Here is a 19798-nt window from a genome sequence, read left to right as displayed (position 1 = left end):
GTGAAAACAAACCTAAATACCATTTATCCTCAGACTGGCGGATGTTCCCGACAGGGCGCCGCCATTTTAAAAATAAAAAATCTGTTAGAATTAATGAGATTATAGTTTGTTTTCATCAAGTTAGAAAATCAAGACTACTTTCTACTCGTTGTTAAATATGTATTGGAATCATAACCAAACGGATTTTGCATGACACAGCTTATAACATAACGATTTCTTCCACGGAAGCGAGGTGGGGTCGAAGTCACAATACTGCGCGAGAAATTTCTTGCTACATTCCATGGTTAATGTCCACTCACCAGTATGTAGATACTAGTCAATGTGCGTCTTTATATTTGGTCTTATAATCCTAATTAGTTTATTATCACACTTGTATGCATTTTGAAACTAAATAAAAAGCAGACGATCTGCTGATACTTATAGTGAATTTATAACAGAACTGTAATATCTAGACATTTTATAGTTTGCCAATGTGAATCATAATTCGCACACACACCCTAGTGCATGTTGTCTGTCTCATTACACTTCACGGCGAAAACAATGATTCTGTTGAATGCTACGACAAATGAATAAAAACAAAATGCAAATATTAAAATTAAAACAGATTAAAGTTATAGGAACAATATCAGGCCATTACCTTGTTCGAGGAATGTATCCATCAATATCCACAAAACTGTTCCAAATGATGTGTCTTTTAACAGTTTAATATACGAAAAAGTGATAAATCTTTTCAGGTATTGGTGTATAGTCTCATTGGTCACCCAAGATAGCACACCTGGCAACTAATTGCATAATGTCCGCCTTTCTTTAAAACAGTAATTTAGTTAGCCAATAATGGGCAATCAATCAATGTATTGCCGGTTAATCCTTTGAAAGAAGGACGTTGTTTTACGCAGACACCGACACGACAGAGTGTATTCAGTATAGATTAGTAAATCTACATACATAAACACTACCTTTTGACAATTCCGCTGTGTAAGATAAAGTAATTAATCAATCAGCGTGTTATCGGTTAATCCTTTGATCGATGTTTATAATGTTGAATATTTACTCCAGACACAAGAAATGCCAAATGGGAACCTTTGTCGGGTAATCTAAGTGTGTTACCACTAATTATACCTGTTATAAATTCATTAACTGACCATCAAGTGAATGATGACAAATAACATGTGTAGGTTTATACCACCTAACACGGGTTACAACGAGGGGAGTATTAATTGCTGTATTGCATGTGAAAACTTATGGGCCGACACTGTTTTGAGAATACAAACAGATTTTTACATGACATGATTAAATATCGAGGTAAAACAACACAGAAATGGGATCAATTTGGATCAGTCATTATACAAATAGGGCCTAACGACACCAATCGATTTTGACAGAATCGTCTATGAAAACAAGTTGTAACTCGGAAACTAGGCAAAGCGGGAGAGAAAATTAAATGACAGTAGATTGTGAGAACATATAGCTTTCATTTTCCACAACAATTGTCACGATTTCAGGTTTATACAAGCCTGTAAACAAGATAATTTAACCCCTAAAATGTAGATGAATTCTGCATCGGCTCTCAAAGCTATTCCTCATATGACGTCACAGAGGCGCCCCGCTCTGATTGGTTGAAATTTCGTTCGCGGGTGAGAATTGTGCACTGTTGTCAAAAAAAAGTTGATTTAAGTCAATTAAAGGTCGAAATGCGTAGTTTTAATGACGGGGTTTCATTTATAACGATGCCAGTTAGTGATTTATGTATTTGTACCCCCTAGGGTTTATGTGACCTTTAAACATGAAACCGGTCGTATTAAGGCTAAAACAAGTATCGGTGCAAATCAGTACTGTGTACAAAGAAACAATTGTGAGATCATGTAAACAGGTTAAACAAACAAATCATACATGTGGCTATAATAAACTGGCGTCCAAAAGAAGCTTTACTGTAGATTTTTATGGATCTAGTTTGTAAACCCCAAATGATTGATGCTTGAAGTAAAATGAATTGAAAAGATCAAATTCGCAACAAAATAAACATTTAAAATGACTGTCATACAGCTATCGATATGGGCATCACAGTTGTCAGAATTGAGGAATAGGGCAGCAAAAAGAGGGGCTTTCAACGTAATTGAAACTGGACAAATGCATCTTCAAGTTCGAAGACACGTCTCATTAATAGCGTGTATACATGACACCAGCCCCTGTTGAACGACGCGAAAATCGGTTGTCTCACAGCAGCACGAAGAATACGTGGCCATTTTCTTGGAGAGCCGATGGGCTGGGGGATGCGGTCGCAGGCGATCCTTGACATCTCAGAATTGTTCTGTGGTGAGGTGTCGCCCCCAAAATCCCCCTCACGCCATAGCACCCTCTTCATCATACAGCACAACGTTCTGAATGCAACATGCCGCCGTTCGTAGTCGTAAACACACCGAAGTGATGGCGACCTCCTGCCAGTCACGTCGGGGCCGACGACGTACAGTACTGGCCATCTCAATCAGAGTGTAAATAACTGGCCTCTGTAAGGTCTTAAAGATCTATTCCCCTGAGCCCCTAGTTGTCTGGCCACTATCCCCAACGACATTCGACGCTGAAGACGTAACCGAAACGATTCCGGAGATGCAAAGTACGGAATATTGTTGACCAGATACTATATCTCAAGTGTGGTGATAACCTATCCAGGTGATCCGAGTAGGTCTGTGTCATCCTGTTCATGTGTCAGGCGACCTCTTTTTCTTTTGACGTAAGCTATGTCAACTGTGTGTAACTCAGCATAATCAGACGACAAAGAAATAGAGGAAATTGCTGCCTTTTCAAGAGAAATGGTAATCGGGTAATTCTGCCAATCATTTCACTGTTACGTATACTGTTTGTATACAAGTACATACACTGAGACGGCTTGATAGTGAACAGTGGAGGATCATGCTCACAAAAACATAAACTTGAACATGATATACAAGGTTACTTCAAAATGATGGTTGCAATTGTGGTAAAAGATTTCTAGATTAAAAAGACAATAATAACACTGACTGTTTTGTAGTCTGACAATTCGACTTCGTTAGGTATTGGAATACTATCTTCTAGAACGATTGCATTTACGCATGCAGACAATGGTGCTCTCATCTTGCCCTATCTCCACGCTGGTCCGCGACACTCCTTGCCGGTGTGGTAATGAAACTTCATTGTTGATTTACGGGAATACTAATAGATGTAGTGCTGACACCGATGGTAGTATGACGTTAATAAGTTCGGCCATGTTTATGCTTCTGGCATACAATAATCAGGAAATGACATGAGTATCTGCAATGGACGTCTGGTAGGTCGTCTGGCATGATAATCCCCGGGCGATTTCAGGCTATTTCGGACCGTTTTGTTTTGCAAACGACGATGTGGACTACTCTGTATTCAACATTCCACTTGAACGGATGAAGTCTTGTGATTCGGAAAAGGTCAGTTTCCTCCCTTGGAGATGTCACTCGTAATGGATCTGAACGCTGATGGTTCATAACGTCATTAGTTAGCGGTGGACAGTCGATGGATGACAACCAACATCACACAATGTCATGCCATTTGAGCAGGCTAGATTTTCCAAGTTATCGAGGTGTAAGAGCAGTTTACTAAAACTTGATACATGCGTAATAACGGGTATACGTATTACATTATCTAAAGTCAGTGTATGGGGGCGCCCGAAGAGTCAAAATAATCATACAAACATAATTAAGATATGAATATAAATGGCCATATAAGGGTGAAAAATCATACACGTAGGTGAAGCGATACCATTTTCTATGTGCTTAGATCAAATACTGTCTCAACAATTGAAATTTGTATTCTATTTTTTCAATCCTAAAACATACAGAAAGATCACTAATCAGGAGAGATATTCGTTTCGTCTATGACCGGACATGCATTCTGGTACATTGCAAATGACGTCTGAGCACTGATTTAAGTAAACTGTTCCTAACTGAACTTGCGGAATTACAAGGATATACCGGGTGGCAGCACTTACCCAAATAAATGAATACCATGCAAAGTGACAATAGAATGTTAACCTCATGCTTTTTTCCAGAAGACAGTTTGGACACTCGTCGTTTGTGCCTTATATGGTAAATTGGTCACAAACTGAAATACTGATTTAACTGAAGAAAGATATACGTAATCGTTCGTTTTAATCGTTTGTTGTTGTCAAGAGACTGACCAAGCTGCGGTAGCGGCAGCTTGTTTCAAGCTCGATATTTGAAATTTGATTTTCAATTTAACATGACATTGGGTCGTCAGTTGTCGGTATATAAGTTAAAAATAACATTCTTCCTTGGTTAAGATTGGGAAAGACTCAGTTTTCTTGATAAATACTGCGCCGCCATGTAAGGTGTGCTAGAAACTCCTGACAAACACGTGCAGCATGTGGTCCACCGTTGATGTTCTTGTGCGGAATGACGTGGTGTTACAGAATCACGATTAGATATGTTTTTATCACTTTATTTCTTTTTGATCTGGGTACAGCATATCATGCACATTTAACAAGTCAGCATTTTTGTTGCTTTATATAGGAGTCAAATTACAAAGTCATTATCTATGTAAATAGATTGTGGCAAGACGACCAAAATGTAACAAAAGTGTCGTATTTGCAGTGAGAGTATGCATTACATTTGTGTAAGTGGTAATTGTAATTCAATTTTGGTTTCAGACTAGCGAGAGAAGGTACAATGTTTGCTAACTTTCTAGAATATATGTACTCTTTAGTTAATATGAAAATAAAATTCAGTACATAATTTCTTCTCTCTTTGAATCCGAGAATAATGGTTTCTGCGTTTAATTTCAAATGGGTCTCTGTTTCATTTTCAATCCATTCTAGTAGATCTTGCCACAGCTTTTTGACATGTTTGCATTCATATAAGAAATGAATCATAGATTCTATTTCAACATCGCAAAATGTACATAGTGGTGATTCTATTAGTTTGTATTATTATAAATCTTTATTGGTTGTAAGGATCCTATGGGGAATACGGTATTGAAGACATCTGTGCCTAGCACTATATGATTCTCGAAATGGTATAAATTATGTGTCTTCCATAGATTAAGAGTGATATTTATGTTCAATTCTTTTCCCACTTACTTTGATAAAACAGTTTTTGGCTTATAGCTTCCTTGTGAAGAAGCCTGTTGTAAAATATGCTACATTCTTTCTTAGCTTTGAGTAGTATTTCCAAATTAGGAGGAATAAAAGGTAAATCTTTCTGAATATTAATTTTTAACGAACTCTGTTTTGAATATGTTTTCAATGAAGATAATAATCCTGTATACTCAAGGAAATTTGTTTTAACCCCATACAGTTCTACGAATTCTTTATAAGAAAGGAATGTATTGTTATCTTTTAAGAAATCATTTATAAATTTTACATTTGACTGTAGGTAGCGGTCATATACTACTGGTTTTCTCCCTATTGTTATCTTATCATTTGCCCATATGTACTGTCTGCTGAGATTGCTGAGATATTTACTTTGTCCTTGTAATTCAGACCAGGCTTCAAATACGTCTTTCCAGAATGGGCTTATGAGTTTTGGAATATACTGTGTCTTCAGATACAATGGTCCCATTTCTATGGGGTTTAGTTTGCTCACTGGTTGTGAAGTATATAAAAGATTATTTATGTTTGAGTCATGTACGAATAATCTTCTGATCCATGATATTTTCTGGGACTTAATTGTTTCAAGTATAGCTGGTACTTTTAGACCACCTTCTTGGTATGTTTTTGTTATCAGACATCGTTTTATTCTATCAGGTTTACCTTTCCAAATAAAGGAGAAACATTTCGTTTGGAGGTTCACTATCGTTTCTAATTTAGGGTTTGCTAGCGAGGTGAAAAGATGATTAAGTGTTGGTAAAATCAAGCTCTTTAGAATAGTTATTCTTCCTAAAGGTGTAAGGTCTCTCAGAGTACACATTTTCATTACTTTGTCAACTGTTTTTATATTATCTTTATAATTTTTTCCCACCAGTTCTGCTTTATTATGTTGAAATAGTATGCCTAAGAGTACAAATGGCTTTTGAGTCCAGTCAAGATTGTATTCTGTGCAGTATTGCAAACTTGAATATTGTTTCGAACCTATCCAAATAACTTTAGTTTTGTCAATATGTATTTTAAGTCCAGAGAAGGATGCGTATGTATCAAGTACTTGTAATGTTTCCCTAAATGAGCGCTCAGACCCGTCTAAAATTATAGTTGTATCATCGGCAAATTGAGTTAGTAGGTATTCTAAATCAATCATCATTATTCCTTTTATCTTTTTGTTTTGTCGTAACATGTGGGCCAGGATTTCTGCTACTACGAGGAATATATACGGCGAGAGGGGATCACCTTGTCTACAACCCCGTGTAATTTGAAAGAATTCTGATGGAAGCCCGTTTACAAGAACACTAGAGTTTATACTATTGTAGATAGATTTTGATAGATGGTCCGAAATTAAGGAAGTCAAGACATTTCTCGATAAAGGACCATTCCACCGAATCGAATGCTTTTTCGAAGTCTATAAGTATCAAAAGTCCTGGTTTATTCGTATATTCTGTGTAATCCATAATGTCGTTAACCAGTCTTGTACATTCTCCAATTAGATATATGATACCAATGCTCCTGTCACGTGCACAAGAGCCGTCCTACCACCATGGTGGATTCCCCAAAAACATGTTGCCCGCAGTTTGGAGCGTAATGTGTCCCTCGACTACTACATTCTAGACGTTGGTAAGTCAAAACTGAAACATACAACTTCATGGATGAGCACTTCTTGTTTATTGCTTAGAGCGACGGTTCGATGTAGATTCGAAACGTCGCTCTATGCAATAAACAAGAAGTGGTCATCCATACAGTTGTATGTTTCAGTTTTGTGTCAATCGACGTACGTCTGTAGAAACGTGTTACAGCGCGTCACAGGAGAAATGAGATTCATCTGAGAACAAGACAGTCTTCCACCTGGCGCGTGTCCATCTCACCCTTTGCTGCTGTCACCACTGCAGACGCAATGTTAAATGACGTGGGTCCAGAATGTTGAATCCCTCAGGTCTTCTACAGAAGATTCCTGCCTCTCTCATCCGATTCGAACTGTCTGGTTGGGGATTCTGCGCAGTTCAGATATTGCACTCATGTCACAATATTCATTCACGTTTTCATTTATAGGCGGAGTGTCATAGCACTAATTGTTCATGGAGAATGGAGCCCCCGCACCCACATATCGTCAGGGAATTCAGCGCGAAGCTGTATATTAAGAAACATCGCTCCTACATAGGTTGTGTTTGTTACAGCCTGTGTATGTGAATCTCAACTCGGTTACATACGATGTGTGTTCAGCTTTATTGGTCACAGTGTGACCTGGATGAAAGCGAAATGCTCACTGTGAAAAAGACATGAACGGGTGATTGCGAAAGTTTCATTTTGTCACAAGAGTATTAACCACGAACCTCACCAGGGAGAAAAACTTGGTATTTCATAATTTGTGGGCATTTGATAAACTGGTTTTGTTTAGGCTGGCTATGATCTTTCTACACTCTGAGCACGCTGGGTCACTCTGATGAAAATATTTGAGAACCATGGTGTTGGATCCCTGCTTTTGCGAGAATACTTGCACTGACATTGCTATTTGTCAAGGGCGGAGTTTTCCTCCTCCCTCTTATGAGACACAAACACTCAGAGACATCTGGATAGGTGTTATATTGCACCTCCTCTTGAACTGGAGATCCAAGACATCATCATCTCTTCTCTGGATATTCTCTCACCACATCCTTTATGTGTGATATCCAATTTTGGCTCTGCATACACATTTGACTTGATATAAGACGGTTCATTGAGAATTCTTACTGACGATCAACATAATTACTAATTTTCAACATGATCCACTTCAGAAAATTAGTATCTTCTATTATCTAAGTAAACCATAAGGCTGTGCTATAAATACGCTGAAAGTGGTCCTGGTAAGGTGTAATCAGTATGTTCCAGTTTGTAAAGTGTGACCTTCACTGCTTCAGATGATTTAACCCTAGTATCTAGAACTGCTGGTGCATCTCCATCTTTTTGTTTCCTGTATTTCAGTCAGTATGTTCCTTTGTTTTTTGTACTCTAGTTTACGATACTGTTGGTAAAGAGAAACTGCAAGAAATCAATATCTGTACTGTGACCAGAAAACATACAGATTTTATGAAACAGCTTTATTATTGTAAGGATACCAACAATGACCTCATGCCTTTTGTATACCCCATGCCTCTTGTTACAGTCAGTTTACAACAGTAATTGTGCACGACTACTACCAGGAAAGTCCCAATGCTTAAACAGTGTCAAAACTTTGGCTTTCTGTTCAAGTTTTCATCTCGTCTATGGGTTATACATACCCTACCACTAATTTATCTGCTGAGCAGAACACACTCTCAGCCAATCGTCAGGTTGTATGTGCTCTCAACCACTGGTCCAGTTGTACACTATCTCACCAACAGCTGAGGTTGTATGTGCTCCATGAAACACAGCCACTGGACATGCCATACAACTATGCTTCGAAAATCTGGGCCCAGGCCACTACCAACAGAAATAAGCAAATACATGATGACATTGGCTGTGTCACTGTTCCAGAGCATCACACTTTCTTTATTGATACCTCATTCTTGTATTAAGCAAAATATGACAAACATTTCTAATTTGTTTTATTAACTATTTATTACTATTTATAGACACAGTAATATTCAAACAATTTCAATTCTGTACACTGACATGGCAGCTCTTCAATATAAAAAAAAAGTTTAACAAGATTTGTGAAGACTAACATCTAATGGTCAGAAAGAACAGTTGACATTATTTGTTTACTTAAGTTGTATAGAATTTTATGGACATCAGTGATATCAAGTGTGCTAGTGATGGTCCAGATGTCCTGATTGTCTGCTGAGGGACATCACCTGTGTCTGGAGTTCATGCCCAGTATGTTCCTGCCCTGTAATACAGACAAGATGTAACACATGCCCAGTATGTTCCTTCCCTGTAATACAGACATGATATAACCCATGCCCAGTATGTTCCTTCCCTGTATTACAGACATGATATAACCCATGTCCAGTATGTTCCTTCCCTGTAATACAGACATGATATAACCCATGCCCAGTATGTTCCTTCCCTGTATTACAGACATGATATAACACATGCCCAGTATGTTCCTTACCTGTAATACAGACATGATATAACCCATGCCCAGTATGTATGTTTCCTTCCCTGTATTACAGACATGATATAACACATGCCCAGTATGTTCCTTACCTGTAATACAGACATGATATAACCCATGCCCAGTATGTTCCTTCCCTGTAATACAGACATGATATAACCCATGCCCAGTATGTTCCTTCCCTGTAATACAGACATGATATAACCCATGCCCAGTATGTTCCTTCCCTGTAATACAGACATGATATAACCCATGCCCAGTATGTTCCTTCCCTGTAATACAGACATGATATAACCCATGCCCAGTATGTTCCTTCCCTGTAATACAGACATGATATAACCCATGCCCAGTATGTTCCTTCCCTGTAATACAGACAAGATATAACCCATGCCCAGTATGTTCCTTCCCTGTAATACAGACATGATATAACCCATGCCCAGTATGTTCCTTCCCTGTAATACAGACATGATATAACCCATGCCCAGTATGTTCCTTCCCTGTAATACAGACATGATATAACCCATGCCCAGTATGTTCCTTCCCTGTAATACAGACATGATATAACCCATGCCCAGTATGTTCCTTCCCTGTATTACAGACATGATATAACCCATGCCCAGTATGTTCCTTCCCTGTAATACAGACATGATATAACCCATGCCCAGTATGTTCCTTCCTGTAATACAGACATGATATAACCCATGCCCAGTATGTTCCTTCCCTGTATTACAGACATGATATAACCCATGCCCAGTATGTTCCTTCCCTGTAATACAGACATGATATAACCCATGCCCAGTATGTTCCTTCCTGTATTACAGACATGATATAACCACATGCCCAGTATGTTCCTTCCCTGTAATACAGACATGATATAACCCATGCCCAGTATGTTCCTTCCCTGTATTACAGACATGATATAACCCATGCCCAGTATGTTCCTTCCCTGTAATACAGACATGATATAACCCATGCCCAGTATGTTCCTTCCCTGTAATACAGACATGATATAACCCATGCCCAGTATGTTCCTTCCCTGTAATACAGACATGATATAACCCATGCCCAGTATGTTCCTTCCCTGTAATACAGACATGATATAACCCATGCCCAGTATGTTCCTTCCCTGTATTACAGACATGATATAACCCATGCCCAGTATGTTCCTGTTTCCCTGTATTACAGACATGATATAACCCATGCCCAGTATGTTCCTTCCCTGTAATACAGACATGATATAACCCATGCCCAGTATGTTCCTTCCCTGTAATACAGACATGATATAACCCATGCCCAGTATGTTCCTTCCCTGTAATACAGACATGATATAACCCATGCCCAGTATGTTCCTTCCCTGTATTACAGACATGATATAACACATGCCCAGTATGTTCCTTCCCTGTAATACAGACATGATATAACCCATGCCCAGTATGTTCCTTCCCTGTAATACAGACATGATATAACCCATGCCCAGTATGTTCCTTCCCTGTATTACAGACATGATATAACCCATGCCCAGTATGTTCCTTCCCTGTAATACAGACATGATATAACCCATGCCCAGTATGTTCCTTCCCTGTATTACAGACAAGATATAACACATGCCCAGTATGTTCCTTCCCTGTAATACAGACATGATATAACCCATGCCCAGTATGTTCCTTCCCTGTAATACAGACATGATATAACCCATGCCAAGTATGTTCCTTCCCTGTAATACAGACATGATATAACCCATGCCCAGTATGTTCCTTCCCTGTAATACAGACATGATATAACCCATGCCCAGTATGTTCCTTCCCTGTAATACAGACATGATATAACCCATGCCCAGTATGTTCCTTCCCTGTAATACAGACATGATATAACACATGCCCAGTATGTTCCTTCCCTGTATTACAGACATGATATAACCCATGCCCAGTATGTTCCTTCCCTGTAATACAGACATGATATAACCCATGCCCAGTATGTTCCTTCCCTGTATACAGACATGATATAACCCATGCCCAGTATGTTCCTTCCCTGTAATACAGACATGATATAACCCATGCCCAGTATGTTCCTTCCCTGTAATACAGACATGATATAACCCATGTCCAGTATGTTCCTTCCCTGTATTACAGACATGATATAACCCATGCCCAGTATGTTCCTTCCCTGTAATACAGACATGATATAACCCATGCCCAGTATGTTCCTTCCCTGTAATACAGACATGATATAACCCATGCCCAGTATGTTCCTTCCTGTATTACAGACATGATATAACCCATGCCCAGTATGTTCCTTCCCTGTAATACAGACATGATATAACCCATGTCCAGTATGTTCCTTCCCTGTATTACAGACAAGATATAACCCATGCCCAGTATGTTCCTTCCCTGTAATACAGACATGATATAACCCATGCCCAGTATGTTCCTTCCCTGTAATACAGACATGATATAACCCATGTCCAGTATGTTCCTTCCTGTAATACAGACATGATATAACCCATGCCCAGTATGTTCCTTCCCTGTAATACAGACATGATATAACCCATGCCCAGTATGTTCCTTCCCTGTAATACAGACATGATATAACCCATGCCCAGTATGTTCCTTCCCTGTAATACAGACATGATATAACCCATGCCCAGTATGTTCCTTCCCTGTAATACAGACAAGATATAACCCATGCCCAGTATGTTCCTACCCTGTAATACAGACATGATATAACCCATGCCCAGTATGTTCCTTCCCTGTAATACAGACATGATATAACCCATGCCCAGTATGTTCCTTCCCTGTAATACAGACATGATATAACCCATGTCCAGTATGTTCCTTCCCTGTAATACAGACAAGATATAACCTATGCCCAGTATGTTCCTTCCCTGTAATACAGACATGATATAACCCATGCCCAGTATGTTCCTTCCCTGTAATACAGACATGATATAACCCATGTCCAGTATGTTCCTTCCCTGTAATACAGACATGATATAACCCATGCCCAGTATGTTCCTTCACTGTATTACAGACATGATACAACACATGCCCAGTATGTTCCTTCCCTGTAATACAGACATGATATAACACATCCCCAGCATGTTCCTTCCCTGTAATACAGACATGATATAACCCATGCCAAGTGTGTTCCTTCCCTGTAATACAGACATGATATAACCCATGCCCAGTATGTTCCTTCCCTGTAATACAGACATGATATAACCCATGCACAGTATGTTCCTTCCCTGTATTACAGACAAGATATAACACATGCCCAGTATGTTCCTTCCCTGTAATACAGACATGATATAACCCATGTCCAGTATGTTCCTTCCCTGTATTACAGACAAGATATAACCCATGCCCAGTATGTTCCTTCCCTGTAATACAGACATGATATAACCCATGTCCAGTATGTTCCTTCCCTGTATTACAGACAAGATATAACCCATGCCCAGTATGTTCCTACCCTGTAATACAGAAATGATATAACCCATGCCCAGTATGTTCCTTCCCTGTATTTCAGACAAGATATAACCCATGTCCAGTATGTTCCTTCCCTGTAATACAGACATGATATAACCCATGCCCAGTATGTTCCTTCCCTGTAATACAGACATGATATTACCTATGCCCAGTATGTTCCTTCCCTGTAACACAGACAAGATATAACCCATGCCCAGTATGTTCCTACCCTGTAATACAGACAAGATATAACCCATGCTCAGTATGTTCCTTCCCTGTAATACAGACATGATATAACCCATGCCCAGTATGTTCCTTCCCTGTAAAACAGACATGATATACCCATTATGTCCAGTATGTTCCTTCCTGTAATACAGACAAGATATAACCTATGCCCAGTATGTTCCTTCCTGTAATACAGACAAGATATAACCCATGCCCAGTATGTTCCTTCCCTGTAATACAGACATGATATAACCCATGCCCAGTATGTTCCTTCCCTGTAATACAGACATTATATAACCCATGCCCAGTATGTTCCTTCCCTGTATTACAGACATGATACAACACATGCCCAGTATGTTCCTTCCCTGTATTACAGACATGATATAACACATGCCCAGTATGTTCCTTCCCTGTAATACAGACATGATATAACCCATGCCCAGTATGTTCCTTCCCTGTAATACAGACATGATATAACCCATGCCCAGTATGTTCCTTCCTGTAATACAGACATGATATAACCCATGCCCAGTATGTTCCTTCCTGTAATACAGACATGATATATGTTCCAGATATAACCCATTGTTCCCTTCCCTGTAATACAGACATGATATAATACATGCCCAGTATGTTCCCCTGTAATACAGACATGATATAACCATGCCCAGTATGTTCCTTCCTGTAATACAGACATGATATAACCCATGCCCAGTATGTTCCTTCCCTGTAATTACAGACATGATATAACCCATGCCCAGTATGTTTCCTTCCCTGTAATACAGACATGATATAACCCATGCCCAGTATGTTCCTTCCTGTAACAGACATGATGATATAACACATGCCCAGTATGTTCCTTCCCTGTAATACAGACATGATATAACCCATGCCCAGTATGTTCCTTCCTGTATTACAGACATGATATAACCCATGCCCAGTATGTTCCTTCCCTGTAATACAGACATGATATAACATGCCCATATAACCTGTGTATAGACATGCCCATGCCCAGTATGTTCCTTCCCTGTAATACAGACAATGATATAACCCATGCCCAGTATGTTCCTTTCCTGTAATACAGACATGATATAACCCATGTCCAGTATGTTCCTTCCTGTATTACAGACATGATATAACCCATGCCCAGTATGTTCCTTCCTGTCAGACATGTATGCCCAGTACCTGTAATACAGACAAGATATAACCCATGCCCAGTATGTTCCTACCCTGTAATACAGACAAGATATAACCCATGACCAGTATGTTCCTTCCCTGTAATACAGACATGATATAACCTATGCCCAGTATGTTCCTTCCTGTAATACAGACATGATATAACCCATGTCCAGTATGTTCCTTTCCTGTAATACAGACAAGATATAATCCCATGATATAACATGATATAACCCATGCTCCAGTATGTTCCTTCCTGTAATACAGACATGATATAACCCATGCCTAGTATGTTCCTTCCTGTAATACAGACATGATATAACCCATGTCCAGTATGTTCCTTCCTGTAATACAGACATGATATAACCCATGCCCAGTATGTTCCTTCCCTGTAATACAGACATGATATAACCCATGCCCAGTATGATTCCTTCCCTGTAATACAGACATGATATAACCCATGCCCAGTATGTTCCTTCCCTGTAATACAGACATGATATAACCCATGCCCAGTATGTTCCTTGTAATACAGACATGATATAACCCATGCCCAGTATGTTCCTTCCCTGTAATACAGACATGATATAACCCATGCCCAGTATGTTCCTTCCCTGTAATACAGACATGATATAACCCATGCCCAGTATGTTGCCTGTAATACAGACATGATATAACCCATGCCCAGTATGTTCCTTCCCTGTAATACAGACATGATATAACCCATGCCCAGTATGTTCCTTCCCTGTAATACAGACAAGATATAACCCATGCCCAGTATGTTCCTTCCCTGTAATACAGACATGATATAACCCATGCCCAGTATGTTCCTTTCCTGTAATACAGACATGATATAACCCATGCCCAGTATGTTCCTTCCCTGTAATACAGACATGATATAACCCATGCCCAGTATGTTCCTTCCCTGTAATACAGACATGATATAACCCATGCCCAGTATGTTCCTTCCCTGTAATACAGACATGATATAACCCATGCCCAGTATGTTCCTTCCCTGTAATACAGACATGATATAACCCATGCCCAGTATGTTCCTTCCCTGTAATACAGACATGATATAACCCATGCCCAGTATGTTCCTTCCCTGTATTACAGACATGATATAACACATGCCCAGTATGTTCCTTCCCTGTAATACAGACATGATATAACCCATGCCCAGTATGTTCCTTTCCTGTAATACAGACATGATATAACCCATGCCCAGTATGTTCCTTCCCTGTATTACAGACATGATATAACACATGCCCAGTATGTTCCTTCCCTGTAATACAGACATGATATAACCCATGTCCAGTATGTTCCTTCCCTGTAATACAGACATGATATAACCCATGCCCAGTATGTTCCTTCCCTGTAATACAGACATGATATAACCCATGCCCAGTATGTTCCTTCCCTGTAATACAGACATGATATAACCCATGTCCAGTATGTTCCTTTCCTGTAATACAGACATGATATAACCCATGCCCAGTATGTTCCTTCCCTGTATTACAGACAAGATATAACCCATGTCCAGTATGTTCCTTCCCTGTAATACAGACATGATATAACCCATGCCCAGTATGTTCCTTCCCTGTAATACAGACATGATATAACCTATGCCCAGTATGTTCCTTCCCTGTAATACAGACAAGATATAACCCATGCCCAGTATGTTCCTACCCTGTAATACAGACAAGATATAACCCATGCTCAGTATGTTCCTTCCCTGTAATACAGACATGATATAACCCATGCCCAGTATGTTCCTTCCCTGTAATACAGATATGATATAACCCATGTCCAGTATGTTCCTTCCCTGTAATACAGACAAGATATAACCCATGCCCAGTATGTTCCTTCCCTGTAATACAGACAAGATATAACCCATGCCCAGTATGTTCCTTCCCTGTAATACAGACATGATATAACCCATGTCCAGTATGTTTCCTTCCTGTAATACAGACATGATATAACCCATGCCCAGTATGTTCCTTCCTGTATTACAGACATGATATAACACATGCCCAGTATGTTCCTTCCCTGTAATACAGACATGATATAACCCATGCCCAGTATGTTTCCTTCCTGTAATACAGACATGATAACCCATGCACAGTATGTTCCTTCCCTGTATTACAGACAAGATATAACACATGCCCAGTATGTTCCTTCCCTGTAATACAGACATGATATAACCCATGCCCAGTATGTTCCTTCCCTGTAATACAGACATGATATAACCCATGCCCAGTATGTTCCTTCCCTGTAATACAGACATGATATAACCCATGCCCAGTATGTTCCTTCCTGTAATACAGACATGATATAACCCATGCCCAGTATGTTCCTTCCCTGTAATACAGACATGATATAACCCATGCCCAGTATGTTCCTTCCTGTGTTTCAGACATGATATAACCCATGTCCAGTATGTTCTTCCCTGTAATACAGACATGATATAACCCATGTCCAGTATGTTCCTTCCCTGTAATACAGACATGATATAACCCATGCCCAGTATGTTCCTTCCTGTAATACAGACAAGATATAACCCATGCCCAGTATGTTCCTTCCCTGTAATACAGACAAGATATAACCCATGCCCAGTATGTTCCTTCCCTGTAATACAGACATGATATAACCCATGCCCAGTATGTTCCTTCCCTGTAATACAGACATGATATAACCCATGTCCAGTATGTTCCTTCCCTGTAATACAGACAAGATATAACCCATGCCCAGTATGTTCCTTCCCTGTAATACAGACAAGATATAACCCATGCCCAGTATGTTCCTTCCCTGTAATACAGACATGATATAACCCATGCCCAGTATGTTCCTTCCCTGTAATACAGACATGATATAACCCATGCCCAGTATGTTCCTTCCTGTAATACAGACATGATATAACCCATGCCCAGTATGTTCCTTCCTGTAATACAGACATGATATAACCCATGCCCAGTATGTTCCTTCCTGTAATACAGACATGATATAACCCATGCCCAGTATGTTCCTTCCCTGTATTACAGACATGATACAACACATGCCCAGTATGTTCCTTCCCTGTAATACAGACATGATATAACCCATGCCCAGTATGTTCCTACCCTGTAATACAGACAAGATATAACCCATGCCCAGTATGTTCCTTCCCTGTAATACAGACATGATATAACCCATGCCCAGTATGTTCCTTCCCTGTAATACAGACATGATATAACCCATGCCCAGTATGTTCCTTCCCTGTAATACAGACATGATATAACCCATGTCCAGTATGTTCCTTCCCTGTAATACAGACATGATATAACCCATGCCCAGTATGTTCCTTCCCTGTAATACAGACATGATATAACCCATGTCCAGTATGTTCCTTCCTGTAATACAGACATGATATAACCCATGCCCAGTATGTTCCTTCCTGTAATACAGACATGATATAACCCATGCCCAGTATGTTTCCTTCCCTGTAATACAGACATGATATAACACATGCCCAGTATGTTCCTTCCCTGTATTACAGACATGATATAACCCATGCCCAGTATGTTCCTTCCCTGTAAGACAGACATGATGTAACACATGCCCAGTATGTTCCTTCCCTGTAATACAGACATGATATAACCCATGCCAAGTATTATCCTTCCCTGTAATACAGACATGATATAACACATGCCCAGTATGTTCCTTCCCTGTAATACAGACATGATATAACCCATGCCCAGTATGTTACTTTCCTGTATTACAGACATGATATAACACATGCCCAGTATGTTCCTTCCCTGTAATACAGACATGATATAACCCATGCCCAGTATGTTCCTTCCCTGTAATACAGACAAGATATAACCCATGCCCAGTATGTTCCTTCCCTGTAATGCAGACATGATAACATCCATGCCCAGTATGTTCCTTCCCAGTATTACAGACAAGAGCTAACCCATGCCCAGTATGTTCCTTCCCTGTATTACAGACATGATATAACACATGTCCAGTATGTTCCTTCCCTGTAATACAGACATGATATAACCCATGCCCAGTATGTTCCTTTCCTGTATTACAGACATGATATAACCCATGCCCAGTATGTTCCTTCCCTGTAATACAGACAAGATATAACCCATGTCGAGTATATTCCTTCCCTGTAATACAGACATGATATAACCCATCCCCAGTATGTTCCTTCCCTGTAATAGACATGATATAACCCATGCCCAGTATGTTCCTTCCCTGTAATACAGACATGATAACCCATGCCCAGTATGTTCCTTCCCTGTAATAGACATGATATAACCCATGCCAAGTATGTTCCTTCCCTGTAATAGACATGATATAACCCATGTCTAGTATGTTCCTTCCCTGTAATACAGACAAGATATAACCCATGTCCAGTATGTTCCTTCCCTGTAATACAGACAAGATATAACCCATGTCCAGTATGTTCCTTCCCTGTAATACAGACAAGATATAACACATGCCCAGTATGTTCCTTCCCTGTAATACAGACATGATATAACCCATGCCCAGTATGTTCCTTCCCTGTAATACAGACATGATATAACCCATGTCAAGTATGTTCCTTCCCTGTAATACAGACATGATATAACCCATGCCCAGTATGTTCCTTCCCTGTAATACAGACATGATATAACCCATGTCCAGTATGTTCCTTCCCTGTAATACAGACATGATATAACCCATGCCCAGTATGTTCCTTCCCTGTAATACAGACATGATATAACCCATGCCCAGTATGTTCCTTCCCTGTATTACAGACATGATATAACCCATGTCTAGTATGTTCCTTCCCTGTATTAGACATGATACAACACATGCCCAGTATGTTCCTTCCCTGTAATACAGACATGATATAACCCATGCCCAGTATGTTCCTACCCTGTAATACAGACATGATATAACCCATGTCTAGTATGTTCCTTCCCTGTAATACAGACAAGATATAACCCATGCCCAGTATGTTCCTTCCCTGTAACAGACATGATATAACCCATGTCCAGTATGTTCCTTCCCTGTAATACAGACAAGATATAACCCATGTCCAGTATGTTCCTTCTCTGTAATACAGACAAGATATAACCCATGTCCAGTATGTTCCTTCCCTGTAATACAGACATGATATAACCTATGCCCAGTATGATCCTTCCCTGTAATACAGACAAGATATAACCCATGCCCAGTATGTTCCTTCCATGTAATACAGACATGATACAACACATGCCCAGTATGTTCCTTCCCTGTTATACAGACATGATATAACCCATGCCCAGTATGTTCCTTCCCTGTAATACAGACATGATATAACCCATGCCCAGTATGTTCCTTCCCTGTATTACAGACATGATATAACCCATGTCTAGTATGTTCCTTCCCTGTATTACAGACATGATACAACACATGCCCAGTATGTTCCTTCCCTGTAATACAGACATGATATAACCCATGCCCAGTATGTTCCTACCCTGTAATACAGACATGATATAACCCATGCCCAGTATGTTCCTTCCCTGTAATACAGACATGATATAATCCATGCCCAGTATGTTCCTTCCCGGTATTACAGACATGATATAACCCATGCCCAGTATGTTCCTTCCCTGCATTACAGACATGATATAACACATGCCCAGTATGTTCCTTCCCTGTAATACAGACATGATATAACCCATGCCCAGTATGTTCCTTTCCTGTATTACAGACATGATATAACCCATGTCCAGAATGTTCCTTCCC

The 19798-nt window shown here is 39.7% G+C and overlaps 1 protein-coding gene across 2 annotated transcripts in view; it reads right to left on the bottom strand.

Moving 5' to 3' along the window:
* Positions 1–8164: 8164 nt before the first annotated feature.
* LOC124262121 (ubiquinone biosynthesis protein COQ9, mitochondrial-like) overlaps positions 8165–19798 on the bottom strand; it is a 74936-nt gene continuing 63302 nt past the window's right edge. Inside the window, exon 9 of one of the 2 annotated variants that reach the window (XM_046696597.1) lies at positions 8165–8542. In XM_046696597.1, coding sequence (XP_046552553.1) covers positions 8426–8542 — 117 coding nt within the window. In that variant the 3' untranslated portion in view covers positions 8165–8425. Of the gene's footprint in view, positions 8543–8661; positions 8952–19798 lie in introns of those variants that run through there. The other variant, XM_046696606.1, reaches the window with a different exon arrangement.

The sequence above is a fragment of the Haliotis rubra genome, unplaced genomic scaffold (assembly GCF_003918875.1).
Source record: "Haliotis rubra isolate DU_JTF1 unplaced genomic scaffold, ASM391887v1 Scf12, whole genome shotgun sequence".
NCBI classification, from domain to species: Eukaryota; Metazoa; Mollusca; class Gastropoda; order Lepetellida; family Haliotidae; genus Haliotis; species Haliotis rubra.
Note: the sequence above shows the minus strand (reverse complement) of the source record. Positions and strands in the feature narration are given on the sequence as shown.